The sequence below is a fragment of the Schistocerca nitens genome, chromosome 4, assembly GCF_023898315.1.
Source record: "Schistocerca nitens isolate TAMUIC-IGC-003100 chromosome 4, iqSchNite1.1, whole genome shotgun sequence".
Lineage (NCBI taxonomy): Eukaryota > Metazoa > Arthropoda > Insecta > Orthoptera > Acrididae > Schistocerca > Schistocerca nitens.
The window spans coordinates 39,875,858-39,890,016 of record NC_064617.1 but is presented as its reverse complement, the minus strand read 5'-3'; the positions used below and the strand labels follow the sequence as shown (position 1 = coordinate 39,890,016).

The following is a 14,159-nucleotide window of genomic DNA, read 5'->3' as shown; positions in this document are numbered from 1 at the left end:
CCGAGTTAGTGCAGTGGTTAGCACACTGGACTTGCATTCGGGAGGACGACGGTTCATTCCTGTTTTACGTTTTCTGTAATTTCCTTAAATCGCTTCAGGCAAGTGCCATCATGATGGTTCCTCCCCTAATCCGATGAGATCGATGACCCCACTGGTTTCTCTCTTCCCCCAAAGCAACTCAACCAGTATAGGTATGATACAACGAGTTCCTAATATCTAATAAGAAACGACCATACTTCCTTCGCCGCCTCACTGTATTGTTGTGGCTTGTATGTTTCTCTGATACTTTCATTGAGAAACAGTCATTACTGTGGTGTCACCGCTAGACACCACACTTGCTAGGTGGTAACTTAAATCGGCCGCGGTCCTGTAGTACATGTCGGACCCGCGTGTCGCCACGGTGTACTCGCAATCCTAGCGCCACCACATGGCAGGTCACAAGACACGGACATGACCTCGCCCCAGTTGTACGGACGACATAGCTTGCGACTAGACCTATCAAGTATTCCTCTCATTTGCCGAGAGACAGATTAAATAGCCTTCAGCTAGTCCATCGCTACTACCTAGCAAGGCGCCATGTGTATCATTGCTAATTGCTTACTACTATGCAAGAGATGTATTTCAACAAGAACAAGACTACATTAAAGTTAAGTATATTAAAATCTCTCTTCTTTTCTTTATAGTTTTCATCCAGTCTCCTGTTTCAGAATTTACGCCCGTCTGCGTTAGTTTCGCGTGCACCTAGCCACTCATTGTGTCGAGACCTTAGGGAATCGACACAACAATATTTTGGCGACGAGGATGGGATGCCGCGCCCACGTTGCAGTCTTTGTGTTATACTTGCTCTAATTTGCTTGTGTCATGGCTTCGCCGCATTCTCCAGATGTACTGTCCGAATTTTTTCGCTTGCAGAATCAGCAGACGCAGGCGTTATTGGAAGCCCTTGGACAGCTCGTCCAGGGTCAACGTGCGCTGCAAACCGATGCGGCGGCAGCCGCTTCTTCGCTACCGCAGCCACACAACGCTGTCGCACCGCCATTTAGGCCTTTTGAGGCCACAACCGAAAGCTGGACTGAGTGGGCCGATCAGTTCAACTTCCACCTCACTGCTTATGGAATTCAAGGTAAAGAGCGGCAGCCGTTTTTGCTTTCTTGTGTCGGTGTGTCTACCTACCGGGTGATAGTGAAATTGTTTCCCCGACGCGACGTAGCAACTCTGTCCTACGAGGAAATTTTGTCGGCTTTAGATGCCTATTTCAAAGAAACAGTAAATGTAGTTGCCAAACGGTATACGTTTTTTCGTACAAAACGTACGGCCGGTCAGACTAATAGGGAGTGGGTAGCAACTTTGCAAGGACTTACTAGAGACTGCGCGTTTGCCTGTGAATGTGGCCTCCCATATTCAGATACTATGGTGCGTGATGCAATTGCACAAAACGTTTCTGATGTTCGCATAAGGGAACAGATTTTGAAGCTAGTTAATCCCTCCCTGCAACAAGTGATAGACATATTGGACAGGCAAGACACACTTGACTTTGCTCAGGAATCATTTGAAACTTCGCCAGCAGTGTGTCACATTAATCGGCCCGCCCGGCCCGCTGCACGGGACGCTAAGCGGCCCTCGCGCCCGACTTCGCTGCGGCCGCCTAGCTTGCAACCACGTGCGCCGCGTAAGCAAGCAAATGCAGTGAAATCTTGCCCGCGGTGTGCCACTAGACATTCGCGTGAAAATTGCCCGTCACGCCAAGCTATTTGCTTTTACTGTCAAAAGAAAGGACATGTACAAAGTGTTTGCCAGAAAAAGCTTCGGTCAGACAATCACACCAATTCCAGGCCCTTTGCTTCGCGCCGGAATCGAACCCAGGACAATCAGGCTCGTGGACCTTCGCCCATGGACATTCATGTAGTTCATGCCCACCCGTCCAGTGACACTTTAGCTAACAGTGACTGTGTTCGTCCCACCCAAAGTGTGCGTCGACGTCGCCGGAAATCCCGTAAAGTCGCAAGTGCTTCTGTACCTGTCTCCGTTCAAATTGCACGAGACAGTCGCTCTTGTCGTCAACAAGACAATAAACTTTTTGTGGACTTAGACTTTGTAGGAAAAGTGATCCCATTCCAGCTCGATACCGGAGCTGCTGTTTCATTGCTCAATCACGACACGTACAAACAACTGGGCAAACCGCCATTGCGTGCCGCAAATGTTACGTTAACTAGTTACTCAGGACAGCATATACCTGTGTTCGGACAGTGCAGCCTTCTTGCAACATACAAGGGACAGACAAAACTTGTGTCATTTTATGTTCTTCGTTCCTCTAGTGCAGTGAACTTGTTTGGTTTAGATTTGTTTCAATTGTTTAATTTGTCTATAGTGAATCAGGTCCTATCAGTGAATCAGACTGTGCCTTCCGCCAGTGTTTCTAGTCTTTGTGAAGAATTTGCAGACATTTTTGCACCGGGCCTTGGTTGCGCTAAGAACTATGAAGCGCATTTGGAACTGAAAGACAACGCGCAACCAAAATTTTTCAGAGCGCGCAATGTTCCCCACGCATTGCGTGATGAGGTCGCAAAAACATTAGCCGAATTAGAATCTCAAGGTGTAATTGAACGTGTGCAGGCTTCTCTCTGGGCCTCACCCTTAGTCATTTTGCCAAAACCTTCCGGAAAACAGACTTTGCGTGGACTTCAAGGCCACTGTGAATCCACAACTTGTGACTGCTACTTTTCCTTTGCCCCGCCCGGAAGATCTTTTTGACAAACTGTGCCCGGGAAAATATTTTTCAAAATTGGACCTAGCAGATGCGTACTTGCAAATACCTGTGGACGAAGAATCCCAGCGCGTCTTAGTGGTTAACACGCATCTTGGCTTGTATCGCTTCAAAAGACTGCCATTCGGGTGTGCATCCGCCCCTGCTTTATTTCAGCAATATTTACAAACTATTTGTGCGTCGGTCCCTACGGCTGCGAACTATCTGGACGATATTGTAATCTCAGGAAAGACAGAAGCAGAACATTTGCAGAATCTCCGGACCTTCTTTCAGGTCTTGCGTCAGAATGGTCTTCGCTTGAGGAAGGACAAATGTGTGTTTTTTGCTCGTGACTTACCGTACCTGGGCCATGTCCTTAACGCCCAAGGTATACATCCGAGTCCAGAGCACCTTCGTGCCATTCAGGACTTGCCGTCACCGCAGAACTTAAAACAGCTACAGAGTGTGCTGGGTAAGGTAAATTATTATCATCGGTTTGTGCGCAATGCTTCTTCCATTTCAGCTCCGCTTCATCGCTTACGCCGTAAAGGTGTTCCGTTCGTCTGGACGACGGAATGCGAACGCGCCTTTCGCCAGTTGAAATCGGCGTTACTTTCAAATACTTGCCTTACGCCATTCGATCCCCGAAAACCCCTTTTGTTGATGGTCGATGCATCGGATTTCGGGATCGGTGCTGTGCTTGCGCACAAAGATGGTTCGCATGATCGCCCTATTGCCTTTGCGTCAAAATTGCTCTCATCTGCGCAAAGAAATTATTCCCAAATAGAGAAGGAAGCTTTGGCTCTTGTGTTTGGTGTAACAAAGTTTCACGATTTCTTGTATGGTCGTCACTTTACAATCATCACGGACCACAAACCTTTGACATCGCTTTTTCATCCGAACAAGCCTGTACCTCCTCGTACAGCGCAGAAATTCATTCGCTGGTCTCTTTTTCTCTCGCAGTACCGCTACGATATCTTGTATCGGTCCACTGCTAAGCACGGAAACGCTGATGCGTTGTCCCGTTTGCCTGTTGCTGAGGATAAAGCATTCGATTCTTCCGAACTTGCTTGCATGTTCATTGATTCGGAAGCCGATGACGTGGTCGCATCGTTTCCGATTGATTTTCGTCGTGTAGCTACTGCCACAGCTGCTGACCCTGTCCTTGCTCCCGTTTTGCGTTTTGTTGCTACGCAATGGCCCTTGTCAAAGTCACGGATCGCGGATCCTTTGGTTCGCCGATTTTTTGCTCACAAGGAGAGACTTTTTGTACGACGTGGTGTTTTGTTGTTGCGTTCTGATAATGATCAATCCCGAGTCGTCGTCCCACGTTCGTTACAGTCCTCTGTCTTACGGCTTCTTCACCAAGGACATTGGGGTATAGTGCGAACGAAACAACTTGCTCGACAGCACTGTACTTGGTTCGGAATCGATGCTGCGATTACAAATATGTGCTCCTCTTGCGTGGCGTGTGCCGAACTACAATCCGCACCGCCGCGGAAATTCTTTGCATGGCCGAAAGCCACTTCCCCTTGGCAACGCTTGCACATCGATTTTGCTGGTCCATTCTGGAATGCTCGATGGTTGGTTGTGGTCGATGCTTTCAGTAATTTTCCTTTTGTTGTCCGGATGTCTTCCACGACGTCTTCTGCCACCATCCAAGCCTTGTCTGCTATCTTTTGCATTGAAGGTTTTCCGCAGACTATTGTTTCCGACAATGGCCCACAATTCATGTCCGCAGAATTTCAGTCGTTCTGCAAGGCCAATGGTATTCAACATCTGACATCCGCGCCGTTTTCGCCTCAGTCAAACGGTGCCGCTGAACGATTGGTCCGGACTTTCAAGTCGCAGATGTTGAAGTTGAAAGAGTCGCATTCTCGGGAGGACGCTTTGTTGCTCTTTTTGTCCTCATATCGCTCTCAGCCCCGCGATGGTCGCTCGCCGGCTGAGTTGCTCCATGGTCGTCCTCATCGAACTCTGATGTCTTTGCTGCATCCGCCACATCAGGTTCCTGTGCAGCGGCAGACTCCTGCTTTTGCTCCTGGCGACGTTGTCTATTATCGCAACTATCGCGGTTCACAGCGTTGGCTCGCAGGGCGCATTCTTCGCTGCCTCGGCCGCGCGATGTATTTGGTTTTGGGGGCCTCTGGTGAGGTGCGTCGGCATCTCAATCAGCTGCGCCTCTGTCGTCGCCTGGGTTCTGCCGCTCCCCGTCTGCTTTCAGCGACGGAGCCGTCGGGTCAGCGCCCTGGGGACCCATCTACTGGCTCGCCTCATCCCCAGGTGTTACCGACGATGCCTTCCATTTTGCCTCATGGCGTCGCGCCGCCGCAGCCGCCGCCGGCGCCGCCAGCAGCGGACGCTTCGCTGCAGCCGCCTCGCGCCTCCCTGGGTCACGCGCCGCCGCTTGCTTCCCGTGACCAGCCGTCCTCCGCCATGGACCTCTTGCCCGCTCCGGACCCGATGTCGTCTTCGCCCGTCGGGTGCTCCGACCACATGGAGGTCGACCCTTCTGTCTCATTACGTGCGCATACACCTCATGTTGACGTGCACCCTGGACTAGGTTTGCAGGCGTTTCCTAGCTCCCCTCGGACCGAATGGCCGGGTGCGGGTGGCACAGCCTCGCCTGTTGTTAGGCTCCCCACCTCATCGCATACGTCAACATGGGGTCCTCCCCACGGCGGGCGGAAGCCTTATCTCACGACCGTTCGCCGATTTGCGGGGGAGGAATGTGGTGTCACCGCTAGACACCACACTTGCTAGGTGGTAACTTAAATCGGCCGCGGTCCTGTAGTACATGTCGGACCCGCGTGTCGCCACGGTGTACTCGCAATCCTAGCGCCACCACATGGCAGGTCACAAGACACGGACATGACCTCGCCCCAGTTGTACGGACGACATAGCTTGCGACTAGACCTATCAAGTATTCCTCTCATTTGCCGAGAGACAGATTAAATAGCCTTCAGCTAGTCCATCGCTACTACCTAGCAAGGCGCCATGTGTATCATTGCTAATTGCTTACTACTATGCAAGAGATGTATTTCAACAAGAACAAGACTACATTAAAGTTAAGTATATTAAAATCTCTCTTCTTTTCTTTATAGTTTTCATCCAGTCTCCTGTTTCAGAATTTACGCCCGTCTGCGTTAGTTTCGCGTGCACCTAGCCACTCATTGTGTCGAGACCTTAGGGAATCGACACAACAATTACTAAGACTCTTAGCAGGCTTTAACGTATGGAAACAGTTACCAGTTCACATCCAATTGGCTTCAAATCCTCCATCCGGGTAAGCAACGCTAATGATCACTATAACTGGTAGTGGGGTACTTGATCCAAGCCCCATCCTCATGTTCCACTGCAACTCTTATGAGAAGTGCTGGAGCCACCGCCACAAATGATGACAGAATTATTTGGAATATGTCTACAGTCGCAACATACGTCGTCATCACGACTGTAGCGCCAGTCCAGAGACTGTTCTTTCGCCTTCTCGGGTTGATGGCAAGTGTGATGGTGAAACGTTAGATGGCATTTGAATTTAAGGGTAGCGTATAGTATGCCAGAGTCACACATTAGGGTGCCTTAGTTTTGGGAGAATACTGGGGAGGAACATCACGGCATGTGTCCTGTGTGGTGTGCACCATGTAAACTGTTAGGCTACAGTGCTTCCTGTACACTATCAGCCCCGGTGATGTGTTGTACATGCCATAGGCATGGTCACAATGGCTGCGACATCAGTCTGAATGGCTTATGGTCCGCCACAAGCATTGGAAGCAGTGCTTGAAAATTGCCTATATATTAACTCTTCATGTTGGTATTTACTGTTATCTCCGATCGTTTTTTGTTATGTTTGTTGTATAAGAACCACGCAGTGGTTGAATGAAGAACACAGACAGTTACCACTGAGGAAGCAGATCAGTTCTCGTAGCAGTACCTAGCTCATTTGAGAGAAGAGAATAAAGAAGTACATAGAGAGTTGAGTACAGTAAAGGAGGATATAATCTCGTCTTTTGGACTGCTCCCGACAGGAGAGGATGTAATGGCATTTGTAAATAGTCTATCAGCGGTTGAAAATACGGGTTTGTGGGATGATGCGCAGTTGTTAGAGATCATCAAGTTGCGTTACCACGGTGGCTTAAGAAACTAGGTTTGAGGAACTCAAGAAAAGTGGGTACAATGGTATAAGAAACAGGACAGCGCTAGATTCTACCAGAGACATTCAATGTTTTATCACAGAAGCAGAATGAGTCTGTCGAAACTTGTAGATAAAATATGGAGGATCCATGTTGAGGTAATGTTGAGGCAAATGGAATCATTCTAAAACAAGCAGAACATAAAGAAATAGTGGTGTTCTTATGCAGACTACCACGTAGTGTGTCAAGGAAGGTGAGTGAAGTACTTCCGAAGGTTCTGACTTAAACCTGTTAACGTACCCAATATATTGCAAGAAATACCTATAGCGATAAAGGTCCTTGATAGGAGAAATGAATCGTCTACTGATGTGAATTTCTATCGCTGAGTACATAATGTATAAAATGTGGGAAAGTGGAACACTGAAAGTGAGATTGAAGGAGTAAGACATGCAATGGTAGAAGACGAAGTGCAAATAATCAACTGTTAAATGAGAATGGCAACTTAAAAACCCACTGAATGGCGTTCCCAGTAATATTTGATGCTACAAGGAACCTCTGTAGAAGTGGGGTGCTTCTTGACTGGCGCAATAGACAGAAGGTTCATATGTCAGTGGCGAGTCGACCTTACACGTTATACGTTGTGTGGTTTGAGGATTATAATGTGCAAACACATATATCAGCAATGTCATGTTTTTAGGAAGGAGTGGAACGATGGAAAGCTTGGGGAGCAGGGAGTTTAGCCCCACAGAGGTGAAGGGTCCTGCACATCATGTTAAAATTGATCTTTGGAAATGCATGGTGGAAACTGGGAACCATTGTTGCTATTAGAGGAAACTATTGTCAATGATGTATAGTTTTAGGATTTATCTTTCATAAAGAAAAAAACGAATTAAATTCCATGCATAGTCATTAAGGGTCAGTTTATGTGATAAGGTACCATAAAATTCAAGGAAGCTACTTTGATTGAATGTGGGAATAGAGCTAACTGCAAAATTGTTTTGTGTGCTACAAACAGTGTGGGAAGCTATGGGTATGGAATGATGATGTAGAAAAGTGTTGGGATAAATGTTGCCTGAAAAAGTATGTGGATTACTTATGCTGGTAATAATAGATATCTAGTGTATAGTAACTAGGAGAAACACCCACCCGGATATCCGAGCGCGTTAATGCACCGCTTGAGATTGTCGGGAACGTGACCCAGTCTCAGATCGAATCCTCCTCGCTCATAAGCCAGCCAGCCTAGAGGTGGCTTTTATGCGGTTCCCCACATCCACCGAGATATATACTGGCCAGCAGCTTCTGTCCCGCGCCAGATACCTGCTACATAAACATTTAGGAGAAACTTCTCACACTTAAACATGAGCTGTACACTAGATGCAGACAGATTTGGTAAACAGACTCTGTCAACAGGCAGTGGTGGCGTCAGGAAGGGTTTCCAGTCACCAACAGTTACCAACATTGCTGCAACGCACATAACAGTTTCGATCCCGTAGGGAACTAGTAAATGGAACAAGTGAAGAGGAAGAACTAGGAGATACGCGGTATTTCACTTCTGCCCAGGAGAAGTGACTGGAGTCTTTGCTCCTGACGGGACGAGTGTGCTGTATTAATGTTAATATGATTGGTTGCCCTCTTGAATACTTTTTGTCCTGTAGGCGCAGATTATTAAAACTGAACTGGAAAATGTTTGTTAAGTGTTGGGATACGAAAGATAAATGGAATGTGCTTATATAACAAGGGTAGAAGAACAAACTTGTCAGGGACTGGTAAGAGAATGAGAGTATCATAAATTGTTCAATATATTATATTCTTATTTATTTATTTCCAGACTCGAATTGGGACACACACCCATTAACTGTGGCACTGGCGCTGAAGAATACATTTACCTCAGGGGTACTGTCCCATAACAGTTAATTTTCATATAACAAACAAATTATGTATGCATGTATACTTTTTAGCATAGGCCAAAAACCTATGTTAATAATTTACATGTTATCACCTAAGCATATGTCGGTGGTATTCAGCATATACAGGGTGAGTCATAACTATGTGAATACTTCTTCCGAGAACGGGGTCCAAACCTTATCAACACGATTAATGCACTCATTCATCGTTCAACATTACAGTTTAGTGATAATTGTCTGCTGCTAATCCAGTTGCTACAACCTTCTGGTAAAAGAGTTGGTGAGCGTCTACTTCGAAATAGTTCTGCAATCCTTCGCCACACTTTTGTCGCCGGCAGCACAACTTCCAGTAAGCTTGCAAACATTCCTCTCTGCTCAAATTTGAGTCTATCAGCTATGTGTTCTAACAATCTGGAGTAAAAAACGAGACAAAGTTTGGATTCTTCTCCGGCCGCTGTGGCCGAGTAGTTCTAGGCACTTCAGTTCGGAACCGCGCTGCTGCTACGGTCGCAGGTTCGAATCCTGCCTCGGGAATGGATGTGTGTGATGTCCTTAGGTTAGTTAGGTTTAAGTAGTTCTACGTTCTAGGGGACTGATGACCTCAGATATGAAGCCCCACAGTGCTTAGAGCCATTTGAACAATTTTTAAGATTCTTCACATAATTCTGACTCACTCTATAGATTTGGTTAACGTTTAACTGTCAAACGTGAAGTACTTTATATACAAGGGTAAAGATTAACTTGAATGATCTCAGATTCTACAAAATCGTTTGTATATTATCTTTGTTAATAGAATATCTTACATGGGGATGTATTTCAACAACAGACATTTATAAAAGCATTCCAAAAAATTGGATGAATTTTTCTTTAACTCGGTCTCTTCGTATACTTTGTCCAATATGTGAAACTTCATATTTCATCTAAAATATTTAGTTGCCTACATTTTTCAGCAGTGGCTGGGACTGATAGCCATTGTGTTATGTCACTACCTGAGTTTTTGTAGCTGTAAGTGTAAACTAGATGAAGACGGTTTCATGACAGTGAAATTCACGTCTTCTATGAACACTGTTTCGAAATATTTGTGTTCGTCCTATGTATGTTATCCCATGGGAACCGCATTTTAACCTACGCACTCCTGAATTGGTGAATTTACAGCGTTTTCCCCTAGAATGACAAGACTGTGTTCTTTTGCGAGCTCTGATGCTTATTCTCAACTTGGAATTTTGACATGAACGTTTGATATTATCTGATAATTTCCCCAATATGAAACATATGAGTAGATTTGTGAAAAAATAAACATAAAAAAAGCAATAGTAACTTACAAGAGAATGGAGAAGTAATATTCAACACAGTCTGCATAAAAAGAATCTTCGAGTCTCCAACGAAAATAACATCATTTGCACAAAAAACACTCAACCAATTGATAACTGTCCTAATTAAAAATCCCTAAATAGTACTAAACATTCACTTAGGAAAAGAGAAAAAGAAATATTGCCCCATGATGAACCGACCCGCAAATGTAAGGTATTGTATACATCTACTCAGGCTGTACATACAAAAATCGGTATACAGTAAATAGTTTGAGTGAAGTGATACATCAAACTATAGACGTCGACATCTTATCCCACTTAAAACATTTTGTTGGATGTAATCACCATGTACACAAACGGACCAGTTAATGAGGCCATTCAAATTGTCGAAAATAATACACCGACGCATCATAAGATGAACGCAATAGTAGTACACTAATTTTATTGCTTTACTAGGATTACTACTCTCCCATAACTATTCCAAGTTAAATAACCTACTAAATTTACTAGAACACGGTTCAGTAAAGTGAAACTATCTTGCTGGTACACTAGCTAATATTTTACTACACCATACTGAGAACTAAATTCCTTACAACAATCCGAAACGGATATAAAATTCTTTACTTCTATAAATATGTAGATGACACAGTAATATTACAAGAGCGATGAGAAAAATATATACTCCACTGAATTGAATAAATAATGCAAAATATAAACAATATGGAAAGGATACTTAGCATGAGTCAGGCTCCAGTGTCAATAGACAATGGCTATCACTGTATGAACTGTGGCTCTGTGAGTATGTGTGTGTTTCCCATTTCTGAAGAAGAACTTCGTCTTAAAGCGCGGTATTTAGGCTGCAACTCAATGCCTCCTCTCTATGGTAAGTAGAAATAAAATAAAAGGCAGCATTACGCCTAAAAGGAAACATGATAACAAAAAGGCCCAGATAAAACTTGAGTTGCTAAACTTGTATACGGGAGGAACGGAATATGGATCTCCATTCTTCCAGATGATTTAGGTTTGCTAGGCTTATCTTGATGACTGTCGACACTAAACCTTCAAGCGGCAATCTCTAACGGGTTTAGTGCGAGGTCTGATCTGTTCCCCATAACTATCCAATAGTTCCTCTTATTTTTCCTTGTTTACTTTCTTATTTATTTTCATTTATATAGTAACTTTACCCACTATGTTTAAAGTCTTGAGGCTCTGTCAGAGATGTAAGCAAGACGCCTTAAATATATTCATAACAGTAGCCTTCCGATGTGCTTGGTAGGTGGTTTTTATGTAACAATAATAATACTTGTAGTAATTAATAAACATGTTACGTTGAGGCCATTTTTATTAATTTTGTTAAATGAACATAAGAACTTGGCTATCAAACAACCAATACTTACCTACACATCATACTCAACAAATTACAAGTGATTCGAGTTCTTAGATTCCACAGTTTGCGATGTGCAGAGATGCGGAAACTGTCCTGGATGGTCAAGTTTTTTTGTTATAACTGTTGTAGCATTGTATCGAATTCAGATGTCGGAAAATAATGACTATGACTGTGTTTTTTAAACATGCCTATGGTTACTCTCTCATTTTCCTAATCGTTTGTGAAAACAAGAGTTTAGGAAAAAACATTTGTCGTAGAAGTGTTCATGGCTGAGTTTGCTCTGTTAAATAGGTCTATGTAGAAAATTATAGATTAATTCTCTATGTAATGCAACCATCTTCCTTACTATAACTGCAGAACTTTTTCTTTCTTCACAGGTAACAAAGGTATCCTGGAGTGCTAGCCGATGTTGACATGCCGAACAGAAGAGACCTCTTAAGATCTGCAGCACCATACCACGCCATCTGCAGGGTTATCGGGCAGACGCCGTTCACAGTGGGCACTGAGAAGTGAGGGCTACGGCGGACACGTGCTGGTACACTGTACGCGGCTGTTGTTCTCGTCATGAGGCTAGTAATAATAGCGGTTGTGGAAAACCGGTTGCAAGCTGTGAACGAGAGAAAAAAGGATTCCATCACCTTTGTGTGGTTGGTTGTCTATATCACTACATGCTCAGCTACCACCGTGATGACTGTCGTCGCAGATCTTTTTCTGAACACCCGCAAGTACCAGAGGATCCCCACTCTGCTGTCTTATCAGGACAGCGGCGTCTTGGAATCTCATCGTTCCTCCAGTGGGGCAGTAAAGATCTCCTGCGTTCCAGTTTACGTCATGTCTCTTGCTCTGATCATATCTGTTGTTAAACTGGGTCGTCCGAGCAACGGCACTGTCTGGGCATTTTTCCCGTATTCTTCACAAATAGTATTCTACCAACAGCTGTTTTCAGGTACGTGGAACTTGTTCTTCTGGTGAAGGACTGTGGTGTCACCGCCAGACACCACACTTGCTAAGTGGTAGCCTTTAAATCGGCCGCGGTCCGTTAGTATACGTCGGACCCGCGTGTCGCCACTATCAGTGATTGCAGACTGTGCGACGCCACACGGCAGGTCTAGAGAGACTTCCTAGCACTCGCCCAGTTGTAAAGCCGACTTTGCTAGCGATGGTTCACTGACAAATTACGCTCTCATTTGCCGAGACGATAGTTAGCATAGCCTTCAGCTACGTCATTTGCTACGACCTAGCAAGGCGCCATTATCATTTGCTATTTATCTTGTGACGCATGTACCGTCAGACCGATGTTCACCAATTATGGATTAAAGTTAATTATTCCAGAAGCTACGTACCTTTTTTACTAGTCTCATTCCGTGTCCTGTTCCAGACCTCACGCCAGCCTGCGTGAGCTTAAACGCGTGCCTTTCGGCTTCCTGTCATTGTGGATTGGCTGTCTTGCCAGTCCACAACAAGGACGACTTACTTCAACTCAACCAGTGTCTGGGAGCTTCGGAGCAAATAAGGTGCCAGCGCCGACCACTTGCAGACCGTTACCGGAAACTGAGGAGAGTCCACTCCGCACTGTGCCACCTGTCCCAGGAGGTTCTTTCGGCACATGAGACATTCTTGGTTTCATTCATCGTGACAGCACTGTGCACTATTTCTTGGAACGTTGTTGCGATAATCTTATCACTGTGGCATAGACGGCCAGATGTGGTACATATTTTGGTTCTGTCGTGGCAGTCGTCGCAGATGTTAAAGGTGATAGCGGCCTCGTACGCGCTGTCCAGGGATGCGACGCAGACAGCTCCTGTCCTGTGCCGACTACTCCTGGGTTCGACTCCCCGCAGCTCAGAAACAGTAGAGCTGCGCCACTTGTGCCGCCAGGCCCGCAGCCAGAGTCCCACTCACCAACTTTACGGTGTCGTTCCTATCGACATGAGGATGTTGGTGGCCTCCTTGTCTTTCGTTACAACATATTCCGTGGTTTTGTTAAATTTTTGGCAAGCTCTCTGAAAAAGAAAACAATGTGCTATTATTATTACAGCAGTGTTGATGAATATGGACTGTTCTGCACTAAGGGCGATGTCTGTTTTGCTATGATTTCGACCTTGTGGAATTCATGTCTATTAAATTTTTACCTTAACCATAGATAACTATTAAAACTCTGTAGTACTGTAGATGGTGAGACCTCTCTGCTTGAAAATTTTTCCTTGCTTATTATTGCACAACACAGCTAAGGGGTACGAGGATGGAGGTATTCAATCCTGTTGCGCAGTATATCCTCCCAACGGTGGAAACTGTAGGAGACAAAACTGCAACATTTTCTTCACTACGTTTAACTTTCTCGCAAGGGATAATTATTAATAGCAAGACAAATAATTTACTTAGATCAAGATACAAATTGCACGAATGTGTAATTCTTGATGCATAAAAAGTCGTTGCATTTAAGTGAAAGAGAAAAATGTTCAGGAGCTACAACTCAAATGTTTTTAGTGGGCACAGAATGTTGCAAGAGATGCTATGTTCCTTTGAAGAAGGTGGAAGTTTGACAAAGAGGTTGCAACGTGACACGGAGCTACAGGAACCAACGACAGGACGCGGCAACACAAGAGTGCCACAAACACTACCTGACGTAGGCGAATGTAAACGGTGTTTCGTCACTGTCTTCTATCGCACGTCAATTATAAGTTA

At 45.0% G+C, this 14,159-nt stretch overlaps 1 protein-coding gene across 1 annotated transcript in view; it reads left to right on the top strand.

Annotated features, from left to right (window-relative positions):
* Nucleotides 1–13,487, top strand: part of LOC126253233 (uncharacterized) — a 52,646-nt gene extending 39,159 nt beyond the window's left edge. The window contains exons 2-3 of the mRNA XM_049954423.1: nt 11,852–12,420; nt 12,853–13,487. Coding sequence (XP_049810380.1) covers nt 12,039–12,420; nt 12,853–13,481 — 1,011 coding nt within the window. The 5' untranslated portion in view covers nt 11,852–12,038 and the 3' untranslated portion in view covers nt 13,482–13,487. The remainder of the gene's footprint in view (nt 1–11,851; nt 12,421–12,852) is intronic.
* The last annotated feature ends 672 nt before the right edge of the window (nt 13,488–14,159 follow it).